General features: G+C 36.3%; 1 protein-coding gene across 1 annotated transcript in view; it reads right to left on the reverse strand.

The window, feature by feature from the left end:
• Window positions 1-23,513, reverse strand: part of TBCD (tubulin folding cofactor D) — a 448,209-nt gene that overhangs the window by 412,240 nt on the left and 12,456 nt on the right. The window contains 7 exon segments of the mRNA XM_044001676.1: window positions 1,437-1,507; window positions 1,510-1,568; window positions 5,625-5,680; window positions 7,811-7,957; window positions 16,534-16,635; window positions 19,407-19,504; window positions 20,375-20,425. Coding sequence (XP_043857611.1) covers window positions 1,437-1,507; window positions 1,510-1,568; window positions 5,625-5,680; window positions 7,811-7,957; window positions 16,534-16,635; window positions 19,407-19,504; window positions 20,375-20,425 — 584 coding nt within the window.

The raw sequence follows: 23,513 nt of genomic DNA on the forward strand, positions 1-23,513 counted from the left end.
TGTAATTCTTTAAAGAGAAATTCCTAAGAACCTCAACCCCAAACCCCCACAAATTTCCCCCATAACATAAGTATATTCAAATTAGGTTTAATTATTCATTAACTTTGCTTTGCTACCAAGGACAATTTCTGGCACATAGGATAGAATTGTAGTTTTAAGCCAAATTAATTTGCAAGTGAAGCAAAATGCCATACAAATGAAATATATTAGGTTTTTTTGTCCATTAGTACAAAGGTATTAAGTGTGGCAAGCTTGCCATGGTACTATAAATGACACAGAAAAGTAACAACCTAACAATTATTTCCTGCAATTTCTAATTTAAAAAAGTGTAAATTTAAGGTACAACATGATATTAAATCTCACTTTCTAGATAGCACTTCATCCCTGTAACACACTAATTTACCTACTCTTTAAGAAGACATTTGGCAGAATGAACAAGGTCCTAGATGTGGAATTAGAGGACCAGGATTCAAATGCCAGTTTTGCTATTTCTTTCCTCTGTGCTCTTGGTCAAGTTATTTAGCCTCATCTCATAGAATTGTAAAGAATTTGTTTTAATTAAATTAACAAAGCCTTTTACAATGAGGCATGTACTAGAACTTGGAATATAACTAATTCCTGTTTACCTAGAATCTAAAAATCAGAAAACCAATATATTAAAATTTAAAGAAAAACAAGAAACTGATATCTAGGTTATATGATATGGTCAGTTCAGATTCAGCATACTCTCAGTCTCCCACATTTTCTACAACTGGACGATATTAACTATTATCAGAAGAATATCTCAGCACCGAAAGCACCTCAAATATATTCTGAATCAAAGACAGACTAAAGTCACAACTGACTGTAAGGGCTAAAATTCTAGCTATACTGTCTAAAATACTTAATGAGTGGGTCACCAATAAATTATAAGCTTTAGCAAGAGTTAGACTTTTAAGCATTTATTAAGGAGAATAAGAATTTGGTAGAGAGAGAGAGAGAAAGGCCTAGATTCATCTATCTATTAAAGGGAGAGCACATTTCTAGCTGCCTTCTCCACCAGAGTCCTCAGAAAAGAGAGTGAGTCAGCACACCAGCCTCCCCCTTCTTCCTCCCATAAGCCAACATCACTTCCTGAAGCCAAAGAAAGCCGCATGGTCCTGCCCTCAGAGGCCCTCTCCTCATGGCATAGCTTTTCTACAGTAAGTCTCCAGAAGGTGGCGTCATTCCAATCATTAATGACAGACTTTTAATATTAAATATGCTTTTAATTATTACTTTTAAAATAGTCATCTACATATGGCATATGTAGCCAGATAGTTCAAATAACTCAAACACCTTATTGCTCAAACAATATAAATAAATGAGGCCCCTATAATTTTGTTATACAACACCCCATAGTTTCATAATTAAAGACAACTGGTAAAACTGTTGTGCAGGATGAAAAAGATAATTACCAGGGCTTGTAACATGCCGTCCATTATAATAGTCCCCTCCATAGTCTGGAAAGAAGTCTTTGACAATGTGGAAGAGTCCAATCCAAGAAGTCTGCCATCTTCTTCAGTTTGACGTCCGGACGAGTAATAAACCTGCCAAGGAAAATGACATTTCAAGTGTCACCACTGGAATCAGCTTTCTACCTCTTCTAAGTAATAGCTAAACTACCTACAACTCCTACAGGGAAATCTTACAAAAAGTTTGATACTTTTTTGATATAGATCTCAGTTTGGAGTCAAAGACCAGGATTCAAATTCCAGTTGTGGTAAAAATTATTTGTGGTAAAAAATTATTGGAGTTTTAGTTGACTCATTTGGGAGGGGACACACCTGGCCCACCCTGAAGTTATGTATGCTTACTGAGGTCAGAAGGAGAACTCGCCATAGGCAGTTTGAAGGACCTCCCCTTTTGGGGGAGGAGATTGAACGCTCTCTGAGGGGAGGAAAGTCTCTTCCAGAACGCTCTCGAGCTTCCCTGCTGGCTCCTCGGTCTTCTCAGTGATGAGAGAAAGCTAGGGACTTTCCAGATGTGGTGAGTTAAGAGAATTTATCTGTATTTATTTTTCCCCTATTTCCTTATCTTTGATTTTTATTAATTTCACCTTTGGTTGTTTAATTAATTCCCAAGTGATAAAATCTGATCCTTTTGTGGAAAAGAAGCTGTAAGGCTCCTTTCTTATTGGCCTGGGAGAAATATCTAAAAGGGCAGCTCAAAGGGGAGAGAGCTTTGAACGTAGAGGTCCCTCATTATTTCCAGGACCCCAATATTTCAGTGAGTCACCCAATTAATGCTCCATATATTAAATTTTGGCCCCAACACTGTAAAAGGCACCAAGTCAGCAGACCTCAAACTTCTGGAATTAAAACAGTCTAAAAAGTCTTATTTTTCTTATGAGATAGTATGGTACGATAGAAAAAAGTATATTTGGAGTGAGAGAACCTAACTTCAAATTCAGTGTTTAATATGAAACAAATATTCTCTCAAAAACATATTTTCTTTATTTGTAAAATAAGAAGATTGAACTAGGTGACCTTTGAGATGTCTTTAGGCTTTAAACTGTGGTCTACATATACTTTCCTGAGTCTTCACATCTATTTGTTTAAAGGTCAGAGAACTCTACATATACCATCTTTTTTTTTTTAAATCCAAGATCTAAATATAAACTATGACTACTATAATGGACTTCTCAGAATTACAAAAAAGTGTCATTTTTTTATTTTTTATTTTTGCAGGGCAATGGGGGTTAAGTGACTTGCCCAGAGTCACACAGCTAGTACGTGTCAAGTGTCTGAGGATGGATTTGAACTCAGGTCGTCCTGACTCCAGGGCCAGTGCTTTATCCACTGCGCCACCTAGCTGCCCCGAGTGTCATTTTTAGTATGTACCACACCAGTCTTAGAAAATGCTAGGATACAAAGCACATACCTGAAATGTCTGGTCACTACACATTGAAATATAATCATTTTGATCCCACAGAAAGAAATCAAACACCCATATTAAAATTTTATCACTATGTCTCCATGAAGCCTTCTCTGATCCCCCAGATGTTAGTACCTGACCCTCACCAAAACCAAAAATTTATCTTGTTTTTATGTATTTATTTTGTATATAGTTTATATATATATGTATGTATATACATATATGTGTGTATGTATATGTATATACATATTTATATAAATACATACCTACTCATAAAATTTCTCCCCTGATAAAATGTAAGCTCCTTGAGAGAAGAAACTAGTTGTTTTTATCTCTGAATCATCAACATTTTGCATAGCACATAAGAGCTTAATATATATTTGTTGATAGATTGTTGGACTTTATCTTTGTTCTAACTGGTAAGCATAGATACTTACATCCAAACATCATTGACTTAGAGCTAATTCTCATTTTACAGATGAATAAACTGAGACTTAGAGATATTAAGTGATTTGCCCAATGTCACACAGTAAACAGCAAAGCTGGAATTCGAACTCTATCTTCTGGAATCTATATCCAGTTCTTTTTCCACCTCATCATGCTAGAAGGGTATGAATAATTCATCAAGCATGCTGAATTCCAATTAATAGGTTCTTGAGCAGAAGAATAACATCATCTGTGAATTAGTCAAATTAATCTGCCAGTAACCCTTTTTTATGTTAAGAAAACAAAGGGATCTTGGAAACATAATACCATAAGAAGTCAGCTATTGAATACAATTGATATGGAGTTCAATACCTACTAGTGCTAGGAAGAATTTTTGTTTTTTTTAAGTTTTTTGTTTTTGTTTTTTTGCAGGGCAATTGGGGTTAAGTGATTTGCCTAGGGTCACACAGCTAGTAAGTGTTAAGTGTCTAAGGCCAGCTTTGAACCCAGGTACTCCTGAATCCAAGGCCAGTGCTCTATCCACTTCGCCACCTAGCTGCCCCAGAAGAAATTTTTTAAATCCTTATACTAGAGGATTAAAATGAAGAGGTTCTAAGGACTACAGAGTTAGCTCTGGAAGGGACTTAAAAGGTCACCTACTAAAATTGCTTTACAAACAAGGAAACTAAGACCAAAAGAGGTTAAATAACTTGGAGGCGGGATACAGGTCCTCTGGGACCAAAGAACGAGTCTGGTACAGTGAAAAAAAGCATCAGATCAGACATCAAAAGAACAGAGTTCTTTTGAAAAACAAACAAAAAATACCCTGTCTACAACTACATAAAAGTAATAATGATTAACAGCAACAAAAAGCAGGAGAGAAGTTCAGAAAAAGACATATAAGAGCAAAGAGAATATTTCTTTTCCATATTAAGTTTAATATACACTTTTAACAAACTTTAAATAACATAGCTTCATGTCGATTTTTCTGTGTATGTGAATTTAGTTTGTTTTTTAAAACTTTAAATAAAAAGACAGAGGGCAGCCAGTGGCGCAGTGGATAGAGCACCAGCCCTGGATTCAGGAGGACCTGAGTTCAAATCCAGCCTCAGACACATAGTAATTACTAGCTGTGTGACCCTGGGCAAGTCACTTAACCCCAATTGCCTCACCAATTAAAAAAAAAAATTTTTTTAAATAAAAGAATAAATATGGTCTGTATGCTATGCCAAAGTTACCTGTAAATAGACTTAAGTTTGGATTAAACACCTCTCCTCAACAAATAAAAAGACACAAACTAGCTACAGTTGTACACAGAATCACAGGGGGAATTTTCTTTCTACATCTGCAAAACTACAGAAATAGTTTTTCACAAAAAACAAAGTCTGGCTGTGTTAATAAGTTTTTTTAAAAAAATGTATTTAGCTACATATTTTTATACCAACAAGGTGGCACTAATATACTTCATTATGTATCTCATTTCCCTGCTCATTAAATGACACTGAATGTCATTCAATGACACTGAAGTTGTCATTTGAGGTTTTTTGTTTGTCTTTTGTAAAATGCATTCTTTATTAGAGAAAAGGTAAATTTATTTAGAAGGTTGACATAGCCTAGTTCAAACATAGTGCTGCTGAGCTTTAGCAAGTATATACACATAATACTCCTTTATTTTGTTTGTTTGTTTGTTGGTTGGTTGGTTTTTTTTTTTTGGGGGGGGGGGTTGCGGGGCAATGAGGGTTAAGTGACTTGCCCAGGGTCACACAGCTAGTAAGTGTCAAGTGTCTGAGGCCTGACTTGAACTCAGGTCCTCCTGAATCTAGGGCTGGTGCTTTATCCACTGCGCCACCTAGCTGCCCCTAATACCCCCTTATTTTAAAGGAATGCTAATAACCAAGTCAGACATTTATTTGAATTGACAGTTTCAATTAAGAACACTTTGTCAAAAATAAACAAGTACTCTGATGAATAAAACTACTCTAAAGAGGGCTTACTTCAGGGCTTACTAGCAATTAGTTTAAATTGATGAGGGCATGTCCTGTTTGACACAGTACATATGTAAAGTAGCACGGAATAGTAGATAGAATACTGAACTTGGTTTAAATCTTTCCTCTAACACTTATCTATCAATTTAATTTATCATTTAATTTTTCTAGGTCTCAGAGAATTCTCTAGGACTAGATGGGATACAATCAGTGCTAATTGTAGAGGAAGCTCCCACAAAGAAGAAATCACAGCTTCTTGACATATATTGTGTATGTATCAACTGACTGAGGATACAGGATATAGTGGGGCTGACTTACTTGGAAATAAGGACAGCAGCAGCATCCCGAGCCTTATCACTGACAACCAAGTAGGACTAGAAAAATGAATGAAATTTTTTATCAATAATCATTTAGGCAAAAGTTGAAATAGCTACACATCAATACTTATGATAAATGGAAAACAATTAAACACAATTTGACTTTAAACCTTTAAGTCAAAATATACTTACCAGTGCTTCCAAATCCCAAAAGATGTACAAACTTTTGGTTGGGTAACATGCTACAGCAAGACAGAGACTACTTACCACCCTTTGTGGCCTCTACTTTTAATCATTGGGAGATAAGCAAATAGTTACTGGATGTCATAATAGCTAAAAATAGTGACAATTTATATAGCATATTTAATCTCATTTGATCCTCCCAACAATTGAGTAAGGTAGGGTTCTGTTATCTCAATAATTACATATGAAGAAAGTGAAAATGAAAAAGATTAAATGACTTGTATAGGGCAATACAACTAGAAGTATCTGATGCAGAATTCAAACTCAGATCTTCCTGAGTCTAAGCCCCATCTATTTCACCATTACTGATTCCATATCTTTACTCAATTTCTTTAACTTATTCATTCACTTTAATGACCTTAAGAATTATTAAAATTTTTAATTTTAATAGCTGTTTACTTGTATCAATTTATGTCAATTATTATATGTAGTTATATTTCAAAATACTTGAGGGGTCTTTCATAAAGGTTATAATAGTCTCATTTTTGGCAGGGCAAAAGGGAAGACAAAGTGAACATTACACTGGCTCAAAGAGATTTGAATTCCTTTAATCATTCTGAAGAGCATATGAAATTATACAGCAAAGATTTTTTTTTTTTTGTGGGGCAATGGGGGTTAAGTGACTTGCCCAGGGTCACACAGCTGGTAAGTGTCAAGTGTCTGAGGCTGGATTTGAACTCAGGTACTCCTGAATCCAGGGCCGGTGCTTTATTCCACTGTGCCACCTAGCCGCCCCTACAGCAAAGATTATTAAAATGCTACTCAACTGTTCATAGCCTCTGACCTAGAGACTTCACTACTGGATCCAAGGACGGTGTTAGCAGCAAGAGAAAAATCCTTATGTACAGAAATATTGAGCACAGCATTATTGTTGGTAACAAAAAGAAAGAAAATGTCTAATGATTGGGAAATGACAGAAGAAATCATCATGTATGAATGTAATTAAATATTGCTACACAAATAAGGAATAATATATAAAGCCATGGAAAAAAATTGTATGAATTGATAGAAACTGAAGAAAACAGATCCAAAAAGAGTAATGTACACAGAACCAAAACAATATAAACAAAGTTGAGGGAAAAAGTTTAAGAAACAACAAAACTCTAATCATAGATTAGTCAATATTAGTAACATGTTGTCAAAGTTAAAAGATATGTATCTCCTTTCTGTTGTTACCCATCCAAAAATGTTTTTCACTTTCACTTAAAGGAAAGTGTTGGGGGCAGCTAGGTGGCACAGTGGATAGAGCACCGGCCCTGGAGTCAGGAGTACCTGAGTTCAAATCCAGCCTCAGACACTTAATATTTACTAGCTGTGTGACCCTGGGCAAGTCACTTAACCCCAATTGCCTCACTAAAAAAAAAAAAAAAAGGAAAGTGTTGTTTGGGTATCTGTTCCTAATGTGCATTGTGTTAAAACCATATGTCAATACATTTTTAAAAAACATTTTTAGTGGTTTCCTTAAGTATTTTAAGGAGTAGGAAGGGTCCAAACATTCATAAGTGCAATTCCAAACTCCTTTTACCAATGTAAATCATCTATAAGTCATAGAGATGGGGCAACACTCTGTACAGAGAGTTGCCTGGGGCAACTAAGATGTTAAGTGACTTGTTTACAGTCATATGGCAGAATTTAAATCCAGGTCTTCTTGGCCCTTCTAACCACAATATCATACTGCCCATTTAAAAAGTTTAAATATTCCTTCTGAAATAGTAATCACTATGAATTTGCTTGGCTAATTGTTCAGATCATAAACTGCAAAATAATAAAATTACTCTTAATGAAGTTTTACTGTACTGAAAATAAAAGTAGCTTAAGTCTGGAGACAAAGGAGATTATATACAGATTAAAACAGGTGCAGTACGCATAACATGGTTTTACTTCAAGCTAAAATTCCTTAAATCAAGAAAAGGAAACAACAATTATTAAAAACAAAATATTTACTTCTGCTATTTGTAGTATACGGTCCATTATAGATGTATGAGTCTGCCCATGTTCTGAGGTAAGATTTCCATCAAGACGTGAAAGATCAAAAGGGATCAGGCAGGTTACAGAAAGCCACAGCAAAAGCACATATCGGGTTTCCCAGGTCTAAGATAAAATAGAAATGAAATAAATTCAAGACATGACTACAAACAGAAATTAATTAACAAGTAATTAAAATAAAAAACAAGGACATAGTATTCTTAGCATGGTCACCAAGCATCAACAGGCAAGAGAGTACATGAATGGAAATAATATGAAATAATTCTGAAAAAGCAGATTGGAAATTACTATGAAAAAATGTTCCAAATCATTAATAGAAAAATGCAAATTATGACAATATTGAGGTTCTACCTAACAACTGGCAGATTGGCAAAAATTAAAAAAAGGAAAGTGATCATTGTTGGAAGGGATTTGAAAGAATAGGCACATTAATGCGTTATTAGTGTAGCAGTGCATTATGGAAAACATTTTGGAACTATACCAAAATTCACTACACTATATAAATCTTGACCAAGAAATATCACTACTAGGCATAAACCCCAAAAGAGATCAAAGAAAGATGGAAAGGATGCAGCTGTACAAAAATATCATAATTTCAGCACTTTTTGTTACAGCAAATAACTAAGAACTAAAGGAGGCACCCATTGATTTGGGAATAACTGAACTTTATTATGTAAATGTAATGGAATACTATTGCATAAGAAATTACAAAAGGAATACTCAGAAAACTAGAAAGACTGATATGAACTAACACAATGAAGTGAGCAGAACCAGGAAAACAATGTATACAATGATTAAAATACTATAAAAAAGAAAACTTTAAAAAATTTTAAAATAGCGGGCAGCTAGGTGGCGTAGTGGATAAAGCACCGGCCCTGGATTCAGGAGTACCTGAGTTCAAATCCGGCCTCAGACACTTGATACTTACTGGCTGTGTGACCCTGGGCAAGTCACTTAACCCCCATTGCCCACAAAAAAAACAAAATAAAACAAAACCAAAAAAAAAAATTTTAAATACTGATCAATGCAAATGACCAATCAAAACTCCAGATGACCATTGATAAAAAATGTTTAACACTTCTTGAAAGAGAGATGATGGGCAAAAGGTGCAGAACAACACATATATTTCCAGACATAGCCAATGTAAGGATTTGTTTTACTTAACAATGATTATGAAAGAGAGGCTAAAAAAAAAGAGGAGCTTTTAGGGGATGGGAGGAGAAGAAATGAGAATGGGAAGAGGTGATAAAGGTCTGAAATAACACTGTGGTGAGTAGAGAGAACATACACAACGGATGTTGGAGAAGATAGTAAACAAGATGACACTGATTTTCTAAACCTTAGTGACTAGAAGGATGAAGCTTCACCTAACCCCTACAAGTAACAGGGAGATTCAGAATACATGTTTGGTGAGTAAAGATAACAAGTCCTATTTTGGACATGTAGCTTTTGATATCCAGTTCCAAATGGAGACACATGAGATCATTAAGTCACAATGCCTAGAGGAAAAAAAAAGAAAACAGTCCAGGACAAAGCCTTGAAAGACACCCTAAGTTAGTGGGCATTACATGGATAAAGATTAAGCAAAGTACGTTGAGTTGTATGACAGGTATAAGAAACACCAACAGGAACCAATGTCATAGAAATTGGTTTCCTTGCGGAAGGAAAAATTATCCAGGAAGCTGTTGTGGTCAACAATGTCAAAAACAAAGAAGTGAAATAGAATATAGACTGAGGCAAAAAAAAAAAAAATTTAGATTTTGAAGTGAGATCATTTGTAACTTTGGAATTTCATATTCCTAAGTAGTTGGTGAAGAAATGAAAGCACAAAGTCTATAGCTTTTCTTAAGAATCTGGCTATGGGAAGGAAAGGCAGTGAGCTCCCAAACTCATGACACGATTGCTCCAAAAAACATCCAAATAACACCATAGGAAAATGCCCAGAGCAGCAAAACTCACAGAAGAATGTGCTGAAATCATCTTCTAACCAAGAACAGCTTGGAAGGTCAGAAGGAGGGAGTTTCTGTGCTAATACAGGAGTCGAGCACAACCCCAGTCACCCTGACACAGATCCAGTCCCAGGAAGGCCTCACCAGAGAAGCAGACCCCCAGAGCCTCTGAATCAACTGAAGCACCACTGTCGTCTGGAACTAAGCTCACAGTCTGGTGAGTGGGCTGAGCCCTGGGCAGGGGGGAGACTACAGGAATCTATGCTGGTGCTAAGGCAGAACTTGGATTTTACACCCCTGCTGAGAACCAGGAGGTAGGCTCGAGTAGCAGGGGCCCAGGTTGGGGAGGGGCACAGGCTCATCAGACCTGATAACTACAACATACAAGGCTGGTTGATTAGCAAGTTGGTCTGGGGTCATCTAATGACCAGGGAACAAGCCTGGCAAGTGAAGAATCTGATTTTCCTTAAATCATACCACCTGGGACTTCTTAAGCTTGGGATACTGCAGCCTGGAAACAGTGCTCCACTTTAAGGAGCTAAAAATCAAGCAAAAGAAAGGTAAGATGAGCCGACAGAGAAAGGTGAGGACCATAGAAAGTTTCTTTAGTAACAAAGAAGACCAAGGGGCACCCTCACAGGAAGATGTCAACATCAGGGCCCCTATATCTAAAGCTTCCAAGAAAAATATGAATTGGTCTCAGGCCAGAGGTGCTCAAAAAGGACTTTGAAGTTAGAGAGGTAGAGGAAAAAATGGAAAGAGAAATGAGGGAGATGCAGGAAAGACATGAGAAAAAAGTCAACAGCTTGAAAAGTCAAACTGGTCAAATGGAAAAGGAGGTACAAAAGCTCTCTGATGAAAATAATTGCCTAAGAATGAGGATTGAACAAATGGAAGCCAGTGACTTTATGAGAAATCAAGATACAATAAAGCAAATCCAAATGAATAAAAAAATAGAGGTCAATGTGAAATATCTTCTGGGAAAAACTGCTGACCTGGAAAATAGGTCCAGGAGAGATAATTTGAAAATTATTGGTCTACCTGAAAACCATGATCAAGGAAAGAGCTTAGACATCATCTTCTAAGATATTCTCAGGGAAAACTGCCCTGAAATTCCAGAAGAAGCTAAAATAGAAATTGAAAGAATCCACTGATCACCTCCAGAAAGAGATCTCAAAAGGAAAACTCCTAGGAATATTATAGCCAAATTCCAGAGCTCTCAGGTCAAGGAGAAAATATTGCAAGCTGCCAAAAAGAAGGAATTCAAGTACTGGGGAGCCCCAGTCAGCATAGCACAACATCTAGCAGCTTCTACATTAAAGCACAGAAGGGCATGGAATATGATATTCCAAAGGGCAAAGGAAATGGGATTACAACCGAGAATCACCTACCCAGCAAAACTCAGCATAATCTTTCAGAGGAAAAAAATGGGACTTTAATGAAAAAAGAAGACTTTCAGATATTTGTGATGCAAAGACCTGAACTGAATGGCAAATTTGACTTTCAAATACAAGACCCTAGAGAACCATTAAAAAAAAATTGGAGCTGGGGGACATACCTGGGGTTGTACAGTGGGTGACTGTCTTGTGTCTGAGGCCAGGTTTTGGCTGGGATCCCCCTGGGTCCAGGGTGATGCTCTGTCCACTGTGTCACTTAGCTAGGTGATGACATCTTTAGGGTTAAATTAAGGGGTAAAGGGAATTCACTGGGGGAGGGGAGAAGGGCAGAGGTGAAATCCTACATGAAAGAAACAGGAAAAGGCTTATGGAGTAGGGGAAGAGATGGGAGAGGAGCAGGGCAGTAAATGAATTTTACACTCATCAGAAAAGGCTCAAAGACCTTAAACTCATCAGAGCTGCCTAAGGAGGGACTAACACACAGCCAACTGGGTAGAGTAATCTATTTAATCTGGGCAGTAAATGAGGCCTCACACTCAAAGACCTCAATCTCATTAGAATTGGCTCAAGGAGGGAATAATGTAACACCTCAATTGGGTAGAGTAATCTCTCTAATCCTGCAGGAAAATAGGAGGGGAAGGGGAATAAAGAGAGAGGGGCAAAAGAAGGAAGGGCAGCGATGGGGGAGGAGACAGAAGCAAATCCCTTTTGAAGAGAGACAGGATGAAAGAAGATTAGATAAAAGAATAAATATCATGGGGAAGGGAATAGGATGGAAGGGAAACAGTTAATAGTAATCATGAAAAAGAGAAAAGGGGGAAAAAAATTGTACAAAAAATATTTATAGCAACTCTTGGTGGAGGCTAAGAATAGAGAATCAAGGGAATGTCCCATCAATTGAGGAATGATGGAAAAAGCTGTGCTATATGATGCAGAGGAATGGTCTTGTGCTACAGGAAATGACAAAGAGGATGATCCCAAAAAAACCTGGAGAGACTAATGAACATCGATGTATAGTGAAATGAGCGGAGCTGGGAGGACATTGTGCATAGTGACAGCAGTATTGTTCAGTGAGCAATTGTGAAAGACTTAACTACTCTCAGCAGTGCAGTGATCCAAGACAATCCCAAGGAACTAATGAGGAAGCTTACTATGCACCCCTATAGAAAGAACTGATAAAAAGAACAGTTCTGGATTGTATATATATATATAACCTGGTTGCAATCTTGTGGAGGGGGGAGGAAAAGGAGGGGAGGTAGGGAGAAAAATTTGGAACACTAAATCTTATGAAAATTAATGTTGAGGGGCAGCTAGGTGGCAGAGTGGGATAGAGCACCAGCCCTGGAGTCAGGAGTACCTGAGTTCAAATCCAGCCTCAGACACTTAACACTTACTAGCTGTGATGGGGGCAGCTAGGTGGCACAGTGGATAAATCACCGGCCCTAGATTCAGGAGTACCTGAGTTCAAATCTGTCCTCAGACACTTGACACTTACTAGCTGTGTGACCCTGGGCAAGTCACTTAACTCCCACTGCCCCGCAAAAAAAAACAAACAAACAAACAAAAAAAAAAAAACCACTTACTAGCTGTGTGACCCTGGGAAAGTCACTTAACCCCAATTGCCTCACTAAAAACAAACAAAAAAAAAAAAAACACAGAAAATGAATGTTGAAAAGTACCCTTACATGTAACTGGAAAATAAAATAAATGCTTGTTGCTGAAAAAAATAATAATAATCTATCACAAAAAAATATCAAAAATAAATGTTGTAAAATCATAAAAAAAAAAAACTGTAATGGCTTGAAAGAAAAGATATGGGAAGACACCCACTGGAGGAGAGATGTCTATAAGTACTGTACAATGCACATACCTTCAGTATTTTTCAATACACTGATCAGCTTTGCTGGATTTTTCCTACTATTTTTGTTTCTATTTTTTTTGTCTTTAAAAAACATTACTTTTCATATGGGATGGCTCTCTGGAAAGGGTTAAGGAGAAGGAAATTGGGGGAAATTATGGCAATATACATATGGTGAAAAAAAGTATATATACATATATATATATGTATGTATGTATATGTATGTGTATGTATATGTAAGACAAAAGATATCAATAAAAACTTATTTTTTAAAAATAAAGAAGTTATAAAAGGTATGGGAAGTTATAAAAGGTATAGGAGGTATAGGATGATAGCCTTGAAGGATGGAAGGGTCAAATGAAGGTTTCTTAAGATGTATGCAAGTTTATAAGGAAATGATCTCTGCTTTAAAACAATGAAATTGTCTCTATATTACATACTTAAGGCAAACTCTAATGGGACATCATTAGCATCTTAGACAACTAATAAGAATTACTTATTTTCCTAATTGGCAAATATATCCATCAGTTTAAAAATTATCCCTATCTAACTCTTGTACAGAGGACACATATGGCTCCTCCTATCTTCATCCTGTTCACCTGCCTCTAATCAACTGTTGCTAAATACTGTTGCAAATACATTGTAGTAAGTTCAAATTCTGTCTGAGGCACTAAGTAACTGTGTGACCCTTGGCAAATCACTTAACTTCTCTGAACTTCAGTTTCCTCATCTGTAAAATGACGATGGACTTGATAACTTCTAAGGTCCCTTCCAAAACTAACTCTAGATTCCTAAGACTCCAGTTTCTTATGTTATTTGGTATCAGTTGCAGTTTGAATAGCCTAATGCTAAAATAATCAACATCCTATGTTGCTTGGTAAATTAAATTATAAAAAAAACACTTTGAACTCAGCTTAAAATAGTAATTTGTAGTGACATACACAGCCATCTATGTCCTTGTCTGGATCCCTAGTACTAGATCATATGTGTATATGTGCATCTGTGTTTATAAATATTTATGTGTTTATGTCTGTCTGTGCTTTAATTTCATGTGTTGATTTTGTGGATTTAAATAGGACTTCTTCAGGCAGCTGGAGTGCCATAGATGGTAAATGCTAAGAACTCCATTTCAGTACAAAGCAAACATATAATCAAGTTATTTTGTTACAGAAAATAACTTACATAAAAAGGGACCAAGGAAGAACTGTTATGTGGAACTGGTTTTTTGGGAGGGTATATCACAACCGCACTGATATAGTATTGTTTCTTTAAAATTCCCTGACCAATGGAAATATTTTAGATAGGAAATTCCTACCTTTTTAACAGCATTTGCTATTTAATATATAGGAATGTTTTTTCTACTAGTTGAAACATTGCCACTTCCCCTTCTATCTCCTACCACTAATCTCCTCAATAATTGTCGTAACTATAGTAATAATATTTAGCATTTCTACAAAACTGAGGTTTGCAGAGTGCTTTAGAAATATCTCATTTTATCCTCACAACAACATATAAGGAAACTGAGGCAGGCAGCGGTTTAAGTTACTTACCCAGGAAATGTCTGAGGCTAAGATTTGAACTTAGGTCTTACTGACTCCAAGAATCCAAGCACTCTAGCCACTGTGGCATGTACTTGCCTTTTTTACCTTCATCCCAGCTTTCCATGATATTTCCATAATTCTTACCCTTAATCCTCTTTCCAATTTTCTGGTTCCCTAACAATCCCCCTATTATTGACTCCTAACCATCCTCAGTCATCATCAATACAAAAGGGGCAAGGTCCTTTTAAAACTGATGACCCTGGGGGCAGCTAGGTGGTACAGTGGATAGAGCACCAGCCCTGGAGGCAGGAGGACTTGAGTTCAAATCCGGCCTCAGACACTTAACACTCACTAGCTGTGTGACCCTGGGCAAGTCACTTAACCCCAACTGCCTCACCAAAACAAAACAAAACAAAAACTGATGACCCTGCCCAATCTGGTGAACAGAAGCAACAGGATTATTCATTTTCAAACTCTCAACTACAAAAGAAACCCATTTGTATTGAAAATAATAGAAATTTTTATAGTGGAAAAAAGTCCCTGGACAGGTAAGAGGCCTTTATATCTTGTCACACTAGCTGTGTGACCTTGGACAAGTCATATACCTTTTCTAAGTCTCAATTTCTTCATTTGTAAAATAAGGGAACTAAGACAAGATGACCTCTAAGGTCTCTTTCTGATTCTGAAAGTCTAATGCTTTTGATTTTGTAAAACTGATAATCCAATTGCCTCTAGAGAGAAGAGTTGTTGTCTATTGTTATTCAGTTATGTCTATTTGTGACCCCACTTGGGGTTTTCTTTGCAAAAATACTGGAATGGTTTGCCATTTCTTCCTCCATCTCACTTTACATATGAGGAAACTGAAGCAAACAGGGTTAAGTGACTTGCCCAGGGTCATATGGCTAGTAAATATCTAAGGCCAGATTTGAACTCAGGTGTTCCTGACTCCAGAGCCAACACTCTAGAGAGTTCAACAATTTCAAGCCCCTCTTTCTAATTCTGAAGTCGACAAGCACATTAAGGGAAAACAATAAAAACCAATTTTACAGAATATAAGCTCAAAAAATGAGCCAAAAATGTAATGTTATCATTTGTTTTAAAAATAGGTATTAACTTCAAAATTAGCATGATATATAATAGTATCGGCTAATGCCAAAATTCCAGAGACAAAGTCACAGTGTTTGAGGAAAAATACTAGCTGTCCTGAGTTTTCATCTCTCTCTCTGATCCAGTTGCCTATACTGGTGGAACTATGTAGACAGAGGGGAAAACTCAGGATAAAAGTGATAACCTTTAACTTTAAATTAGAGTAAAGTAGCAAAGAAAAACAAGACCAGGACTTTTGAAATCAAGATGAAAAGAAATAGCAAATAGAATGGAGAGGGTACAATAAAAAGCAAACACAGATCTTGGGAAATAAGAAAAGTAGCATTTGCAAACATAGTTTTCAAGTGCTATTTTCATTTCATTCAATAACAAGGTGGCATCTTTCTTGCTAAAAGTCCATAAGATTAACATGTTAGAGCAGAATGTAAAAAAAAAAAATGAGTTATAGAATCACAAAGAAGGATATTTCCTTCAAGAATTTCCAAAACATAAGAATTACACAGTATAGAAAAATATAGAAAAGAACAACTCAGAAAAAATTTGAAATAGGAATAGCAAGGGGCAATTTAGAGAACATTTTAAAGGTAACAGGTATTATAAATCTAACAAAACCCTTACTACAAAGCATAAAAAAATGTATTTTAATTTAAAAATTAAGAGACAATCTAAACTTCAGAAGACATAGTAAGTTATCATCAAGTGGGAGAAGAGAAATAGTAGAATTTATTGTAACAGGTAGTGTTTTAGATCTTTCAACATAAATTTCCCTTGTTGCCACTTGCTAAACTGTTGACCATTTTACATTGTTTCAACACATAAGCACACTTACTTCATGGTCTTTAGGATTCTGATTTGTAAACATATCTATAACAGGGTGTACATCAGCTACTTCATGAGGGAAGAAACCAAGGAAGATTTTGTATCCTCGCACCTAAGAAAGAAAAGTTACAGCTATTTAAAAGATGACTAGAGGAAATTAACAAAAAACAATAATTTTTTCTCAGGATACATCACAAATCAATTTGTAAGCTCCTAGCAGACAGAAATCCAGGGTATCCTGTCATGTTACAATATAATACAATAAGGGGGCAGCTAGATGGCACAGTGGATAAAGTACCAGTCCTGGATTCAGGAGTACCTGAGTTCAAATCCAGCCTCAGACATTTGGCATTTACTAGCTGTGTGACCCTGGGCAAGTCACTTAACCCCCATTGCCCCACAAAAAACACACACACAAAAAACAAAACAATATAATACAATACAGACAGTACAATACAATTCAATATGAATAATATGATTATCTTTTTTCTAGAATTATACATTCAGAAAATAAGCATCAAAGAGCACACCAGAAAATTCCAAAACAAATTTTGGTTCCTGATTTTTTAATTGTACAATGTTAATTTTGAGTTCATTATTCTTTTTTTTTGGGGGGGGGGGTTTTGTTTTTTTGTGGGGCAATGAGGGTTAAGTGATTTGCCCAGGGTCCCACAGCTAGTAAGTATCAAGTGTCTGAGGCCGGATTTGAAGTCAGGTACTCCTGAATCCAGGGCCGGTGCTTTATCCACTGCGCCACCTAGCTGCTCCCCGAGTTCATTATTCTTAAAGTTCTAACAGTGATAAATAATTACTTATTAAGATATCAACATACCCTCAGGATAGCTGTTTCAAATACAATAAAAGTTCATGAACAGCCTCAATGGGTGAATGAACAACTAACCTGGCCAGGGTCTTACCTCCCTACTGAGGCTCAGAATGACAAAGATCTGATTTCCCTCAGTCCACTACTAGGGAAATTTAGGAGCCTCTCTATTACCACTGGAGAAGCTAACCACTTTAGTAGCTCTCAATTTCTTTTTTAAACCACTAGGAAGGAAAAAATAACCAGGAAAACAAAAAGATGTGCAAGGAATCAACCAAATGATCAGCATTCTACCTCATAATGCTAACAAATTGTTCATCAGGGTTTAGATATCAAGTAATTATCAGTGAATTGTAAAACAGCTCTACTAACAATAATATGATCAGCAAAGTACATTTCTATCATCAATTTAGCTCATGCTCAGATATTTACAACAGCCTCCTAACTAACTGGTTTCTCTGATTCACTTTGCTTGAATCTCTCTTATATATTATGACAATTAAAAATTTGAGAGACATAGTTTCTGGGTAATTTAATTATCTTATTAATAAGGTCAGCAGTTTATTAATAAAAGGATGGTCATTGGCCATCTCTCTCAGACCAAAGAGCATCATGGCAGTGGAGCACAGAGCTTATATACCCTTGAAACAGTAGTTGGTCAGTGGGGCCAAGAAGTGACCCCTGCACAGAGAAATTATCTCTAGGCTTAGGTTATCAATTCAAAGAATGTCCTCCTCTTCAATGGGGGGTGGGGTGCCCCAATAACACCGCACCCCCAATGGAGAAGCCTTAGGCTAACTAAATAAAGGGATCTGTCTCCAACCAAGCTTGAATAGAACACAAAGAGCTTCCCTAACCTAGATTCATTGGGATGGGTCTGACCAAGAGGAAGAAATTGATATAATTTTATTATGAAGGAGAAACTGGACCTCTAAAGGTCGGGGCTTTGGAAGAAAGGGGAAAGCTCTGAATTTCCCCAAGATACTTGCTATTAATAATCATTTCTCACAGTATTCAGTACTTCTGGCAGTTAAATATCCCCTCAACTAGATTATAAATTAACTAAGGGAGCTTGCTATTAAAAGAATACCATGAGGGGCGGCTAGGTAGCGCAGTGGATAAAGCACCAGCCCTGAATTCAGGAGTACCTGACTTCAAATCCGGCCTCAGACACTTGACATTTACTAGCTGTGTGACCCTGGGCAAATCACTTAACCCCCATTGCCCCACAAAAAACAAAAAAACAAAAACAAAAAAAGAATACCATGATGAATCCTTTTATAAAGCAAATAATCATTTCCCCAATTATCTTTTATATAAATTCATTGTATTTGCCTATAGCAAGATACAACTGTAATCCATCTTTCTGTAGAAGTTTTATTTTTTATGATGTTTCTCTGTCAGAGTTCTAATTTCCCAGAAAACTTAGTTCTTTTGAAGTATCTTCATCTACCCATCTTCAAATTCCCATTCATTGTTTCATTGTATTTTATCATTATATAACAAAAAATAAATCTTAAATATCTTGAATATTATGAAAATCAATTAGGGGGGCAGCTAGGTGGCGCAGTGGATAGAGCACCAGCCCTGGAGTCAGGAGTACCTGAGTTCAAATCCAGCCTCAGACACTTAACACTTACTAGCTGTGTGACCCTGGGCAAGTCACTTAACCCCAATTGCCTCACTAAAAAAAAAAAAAGTTTAAAAAAAAAATCAATTAGGTCATTCTAGCTGCACCATGAGACTGAACCCAACCAAAGAAGATAAAAAAACCAATGAAAACTATAACTTATTTAGTAATTATTTTCCTTGATAAGGTGATATGTTTAAAAATGATAAATTTTGTTTTTTTTTTTTGTTTGTTTTTTTTTTTAGTGAGGCAATTGGGGTTAAGTGACTTGCCCAGGGTCACACAGCTAGTAAGTGTTAAGTGTCTGAGGCCGGATTTGAACTCAGGTCCTCCTGACTCCAGGGCCGGTGCTCTATCCACTGCGCCATCTAGCTGCCCCAAAAATGATAAATTTTAAACCAATTATGTACACTATTAATCCAATTATTACCTTTGTAATGATGTAAAGAAATTTAAAAGCCAGATGTACCAGAGCAGGAGGAGAATCACTAGCCCTCACAATATCCAACAATAAATTCATCATCCATTCTAGAAGAGAAAAAAGTCAAAACATCCAAGCATGAGTTATGAACTAAAAATCAAATTACAGTTGTGTGTACATGTGTATATGCACGTGTATGTATGTGTATGTGTATGTGTATTCCTTCTACATATTGCTCAAGAGTTAAGATGATAGCTCATAAAAGTAAAATTAATCTGAATCTAATCATGAGAAGTAACAAATAAGAACTAAATTACTATAGATATTTAAAATGTCTACAGAAGACATTTAATACTAAAGAAGTAGTTATAATAAGACCAGAAATTTTTATAGCACTTTAGTTTGCGTATTGCTTTATCTACATCATTTCACTGGAGCCCCACAACAACTCTGTAAGTTAGATATTACAGGTATGATTATCCCTATTTTATAGATGAGGAAACTAAAACTCACTAAATGATTTTTGTCTACCATCATACGGGATAGATTTGAACCAAAGTTTCATTGACTCCAACTCCCACACTCTAGCCACTATGCCATTAATTACAAATCCAATCAAAGGGGTGCAGCTAGGTGGCACAGTGGATAAAGCACCAACCCTGAATTCAGGAGGACTTGAGTTCAAATCTGGCCTCAAACACTTGACACTTGCTATGTGACCCTGGGCAAGTCTTAACCCTCACTGCCCCAGCCCCCCCCAAAAAATCCAAACACAGATACTGCTACAAAACTATCATGACTTAGCTAAAAACAATCTTTAATTCATTAATCTACTTTCAACTTTTTTTTTACTTTGTTCTCAAACTCTACTGAAAATAAAACCAAATAAATCAAATAAATGCTAACACACATAAAAACTGAGTTCTTTCTTTAGGATCATGACAGGCACATTTTAAAACAAACATAGACATTCCTACCTAGATGTGGATCCAACAAATGAGGCTGTTCCTGATACTTATCCATTATCACTGAAAAATAAAGACAATTCAAATGAGGGAAAAACAAAATATAAGTTTGAATTATGTTAAACCACCAAGTGAAAATCCAAATTAATTTGTAAAAAGTTCAGTATTTAATATTGTCTGTTGATACAATGGACAACTTAAAACTTTTCCTAATTAGTTACATGTTTCTTAAAAAGAGTAGGCTCATTTCTTTCTCTTTTTTTTTTGCCCATTTCTTACCTTAATTAAAAGCTTTTTAAAGATTTATGTTCAGAGCTATACATATAACAAGCACTTTTAAAGTTTGTTGACCTGAACCGTGTTAATCAATACATTTAATATCCTTTCACTAACCAAATTAGCAATGATTTGTAGGCAACCTAAAAGAACAATTAATTAAGCCATGTCTAAAAAAAATAAAGAAGATAATAAAAAATAAAATATATAAAGTCAGATTTTTTTTTGTCCTCTTAGGAGTAATATAGACAACAATATCCTTTGTCAAGTCACCAAGACCCTTAGCCAGCAGATGCATTTTCACTAAAATGCATATGGAAAGATTAAGCTTGCAGGATTATAAGAGGAAACTGAGGCCTAGGGAAGTCAAGTAATTTGTGCAAGGTCACAACGATAGTAATGGGTAAAGGTGGGATTTGTATTCAGGTCTCCGAACTCCAGAACCACTACTCTGTCCACTATATCTTCAAAGTTACATACTTCAAAGAATCATAGAATCTCAAAACTGGATATAAACAGCTCTAGCGAAATGGCTGAACTGTCATGAATAAATTCAGACCCCTTTTGTCTCTAAAAAAGACTGACAAATGTGCCAAATAAAGTAGAACAATAAAAATAAAAACAAGAGGGGACAGGAAAGAATTCCTCAAAGAGAAAACCTCATCCAAATGAAAAAAGACCTAACAGGGAGACTAAAGAAATTGCTTTTTAAAAAGTCCCCCCAAAAATGAATATGAAATGGGGCATAGAGTGCTGGCCCTGGATTCAGGAGGACCTGAGTTCAAATCTGGCCTCAGACCTTTGACACTAGGTGTGATCCTGGGCAAGTCACTTAACCCCAACTGCCTCACTGAAAAAAAAAAAAGATTATGAAGTAAAAGCAAGGAAAAACTTCTAGAAAGAAGTGACAATACAAAAATAGAACCCCCCTAAGAACTACAAGAACCTTCTTAGTTGTTAAAAAGATCTGGCATCTATTTCTTTAACTGTACATAAAAGAGTATTCAAAAAAACCAAAAATGAACATCACACTCTACAACAAAGATTATTCAACTTAGAGTACTCTAATAAAACCAGAAAATCTAGGAAAAACAGAAAGGTCCAGCTGGAACAAAAACAAAAAATGTAGATAACAAAACAAACAACAAAATTAATTTTTTAAAGTAATAAACATTTTTATATATAGTTTTGGGTTCCAATTTTTATCCGTCCTTCCTCCCCTTCCTTGAGGTAGTAAGCAGTCAAATATGGGTTATACATATACAATTATATAAAACATTACCATATTAGTCATTTTGTATAAGAAAACTTAAATAGAAGAAAAAAATGAAAGAAAGTGAAAAATAGCATGCTTCAGTCTGTGTTCAATCAATATCAGTTCTTTCTTTGGAGGTGGATAATATGTTTCATCAATAGACCTTTGGGATTGTCTTGGATCATTGTATTGTTGTGTAATGATTGGAATGACACCACCTACTGGAGAATTACTATAGGAAAGTTCTGCCATGAAGTGAAGGTCTTTGAAGGCAAGACCAGGAGTCTTTTCTTTAGCGTCAGGAAGTGACTTTGCTTGTGGGAGGAAGAAGGGGGGAGCCTGGTGCTCTGATTGGGGCTTTTTCCTGAGGACGCTGGTGGAGAAGGGAGCTAGAAATGAACTCTCCCTTTAATAGATAGGAATCTAGGCCTTTCTCTCTTTTTACCAAATTCTTATTCTCTTTAATAAATGCTTAAAAGTCTAACTCTTGCTAAAGCTTATAATTTATTGGCGACCACTCAGATATTTTGGACAGACTAGCTAGAATTTTAGCCTTAACAGATGGTGACCACGAAGGGATAAGCTGAACCTCACTCTTCTGATCTTCTGGTTGGGTAAGAAATTTCCCCTACCCTGTCCCTTTAAATCCGAAGTACTGCTGAATTGCTGGGTGTTTTCCCTTTAAATTTTTTCAAATGGACCTTTTAAACTCCCTAATTACCCTATTTTTGATTTCTGTCTGTTTAACCAGACAAATGGGAGATAAGATCATGTTAATGCTTTGTTTTTGTGGATTTTCTATTTTTATTTTTATTTTTGTTGGAGGAGCCAGCAAGGTGCTCATACAAGGGAATATAAATATCCCCCCTCTCCCAGCCATGCTTTTTCAGAGAAACCTTGAACTCCTGTATTTTTCCCAAATTCTAATGCTGAGAGATTCTCTAATTTTGCATGCCTGGGGGCAACGACCCAACCTCTAGAAGCTTTTAATCCCCTAGCAGTGGGGGTAGGACCTGAGTTCAAAATCAAGTCTGATTCAAATTGCCCTGGTCCCTCCCCTCCTCTCCAAACCCCACCTTCTACTCCTCCCATGGCCAATCCCATGGCTTCCCCTGCCTTGAAAGTCCAGAGATCTGATGCACATGTGCAGCTTTCTCTACCTGCATTTGCAGCTTCAGGCTCAGCCCTTCCCTGGCCTGGCTGTGCTTCTGACTCAACCTTAGAAAGCCCTTTAAATTCCAGATATGCTCGTTTTGTTCATAATTTTGCTAATCTGCTTTTGTCTTTAATTAGTAACCTTCTAAAGCATTTGTATTATGAAAGGATTGACAGACAATATAGAGGAATTAAAGAAGACAAACTTAAGCTGAATAAAAGTAACAATCTTCATCATAGTTCAAGACTCCACTTCTTTTGCCATGGAAGGGTACATATTTTACAGAAATGTAGAAGTAAGCAGCAAGGTATTGATATGAGTATTGGGGATTTTAGATACAGGAATCAAAAGTGTTCTAATTTCACTCAGAGTAATAGTATTAGTTCAGAGGTTACATAGGATTTCTATGCTATTACATCTAGGTTTTGAAATTAATGGTATGGGTTTATTTTCATAGAGATTTT

Source organism: Dromiciops gliroides, chromosome 4, assembly GCF_019393635.1.
Source record: "Dromiciops gliroides isolate mDroGli1 chromosome 4, mDroGli1.pri, whole genome shotgun sequence".
Taxonomy (NCBI): domain Eukaryota; kingdom Metazoa; phylum Chordata; class Mammalia; order Microbiotheria; family Microbiotheriidae; genus Dromiciops; species Dromiciops gliroides.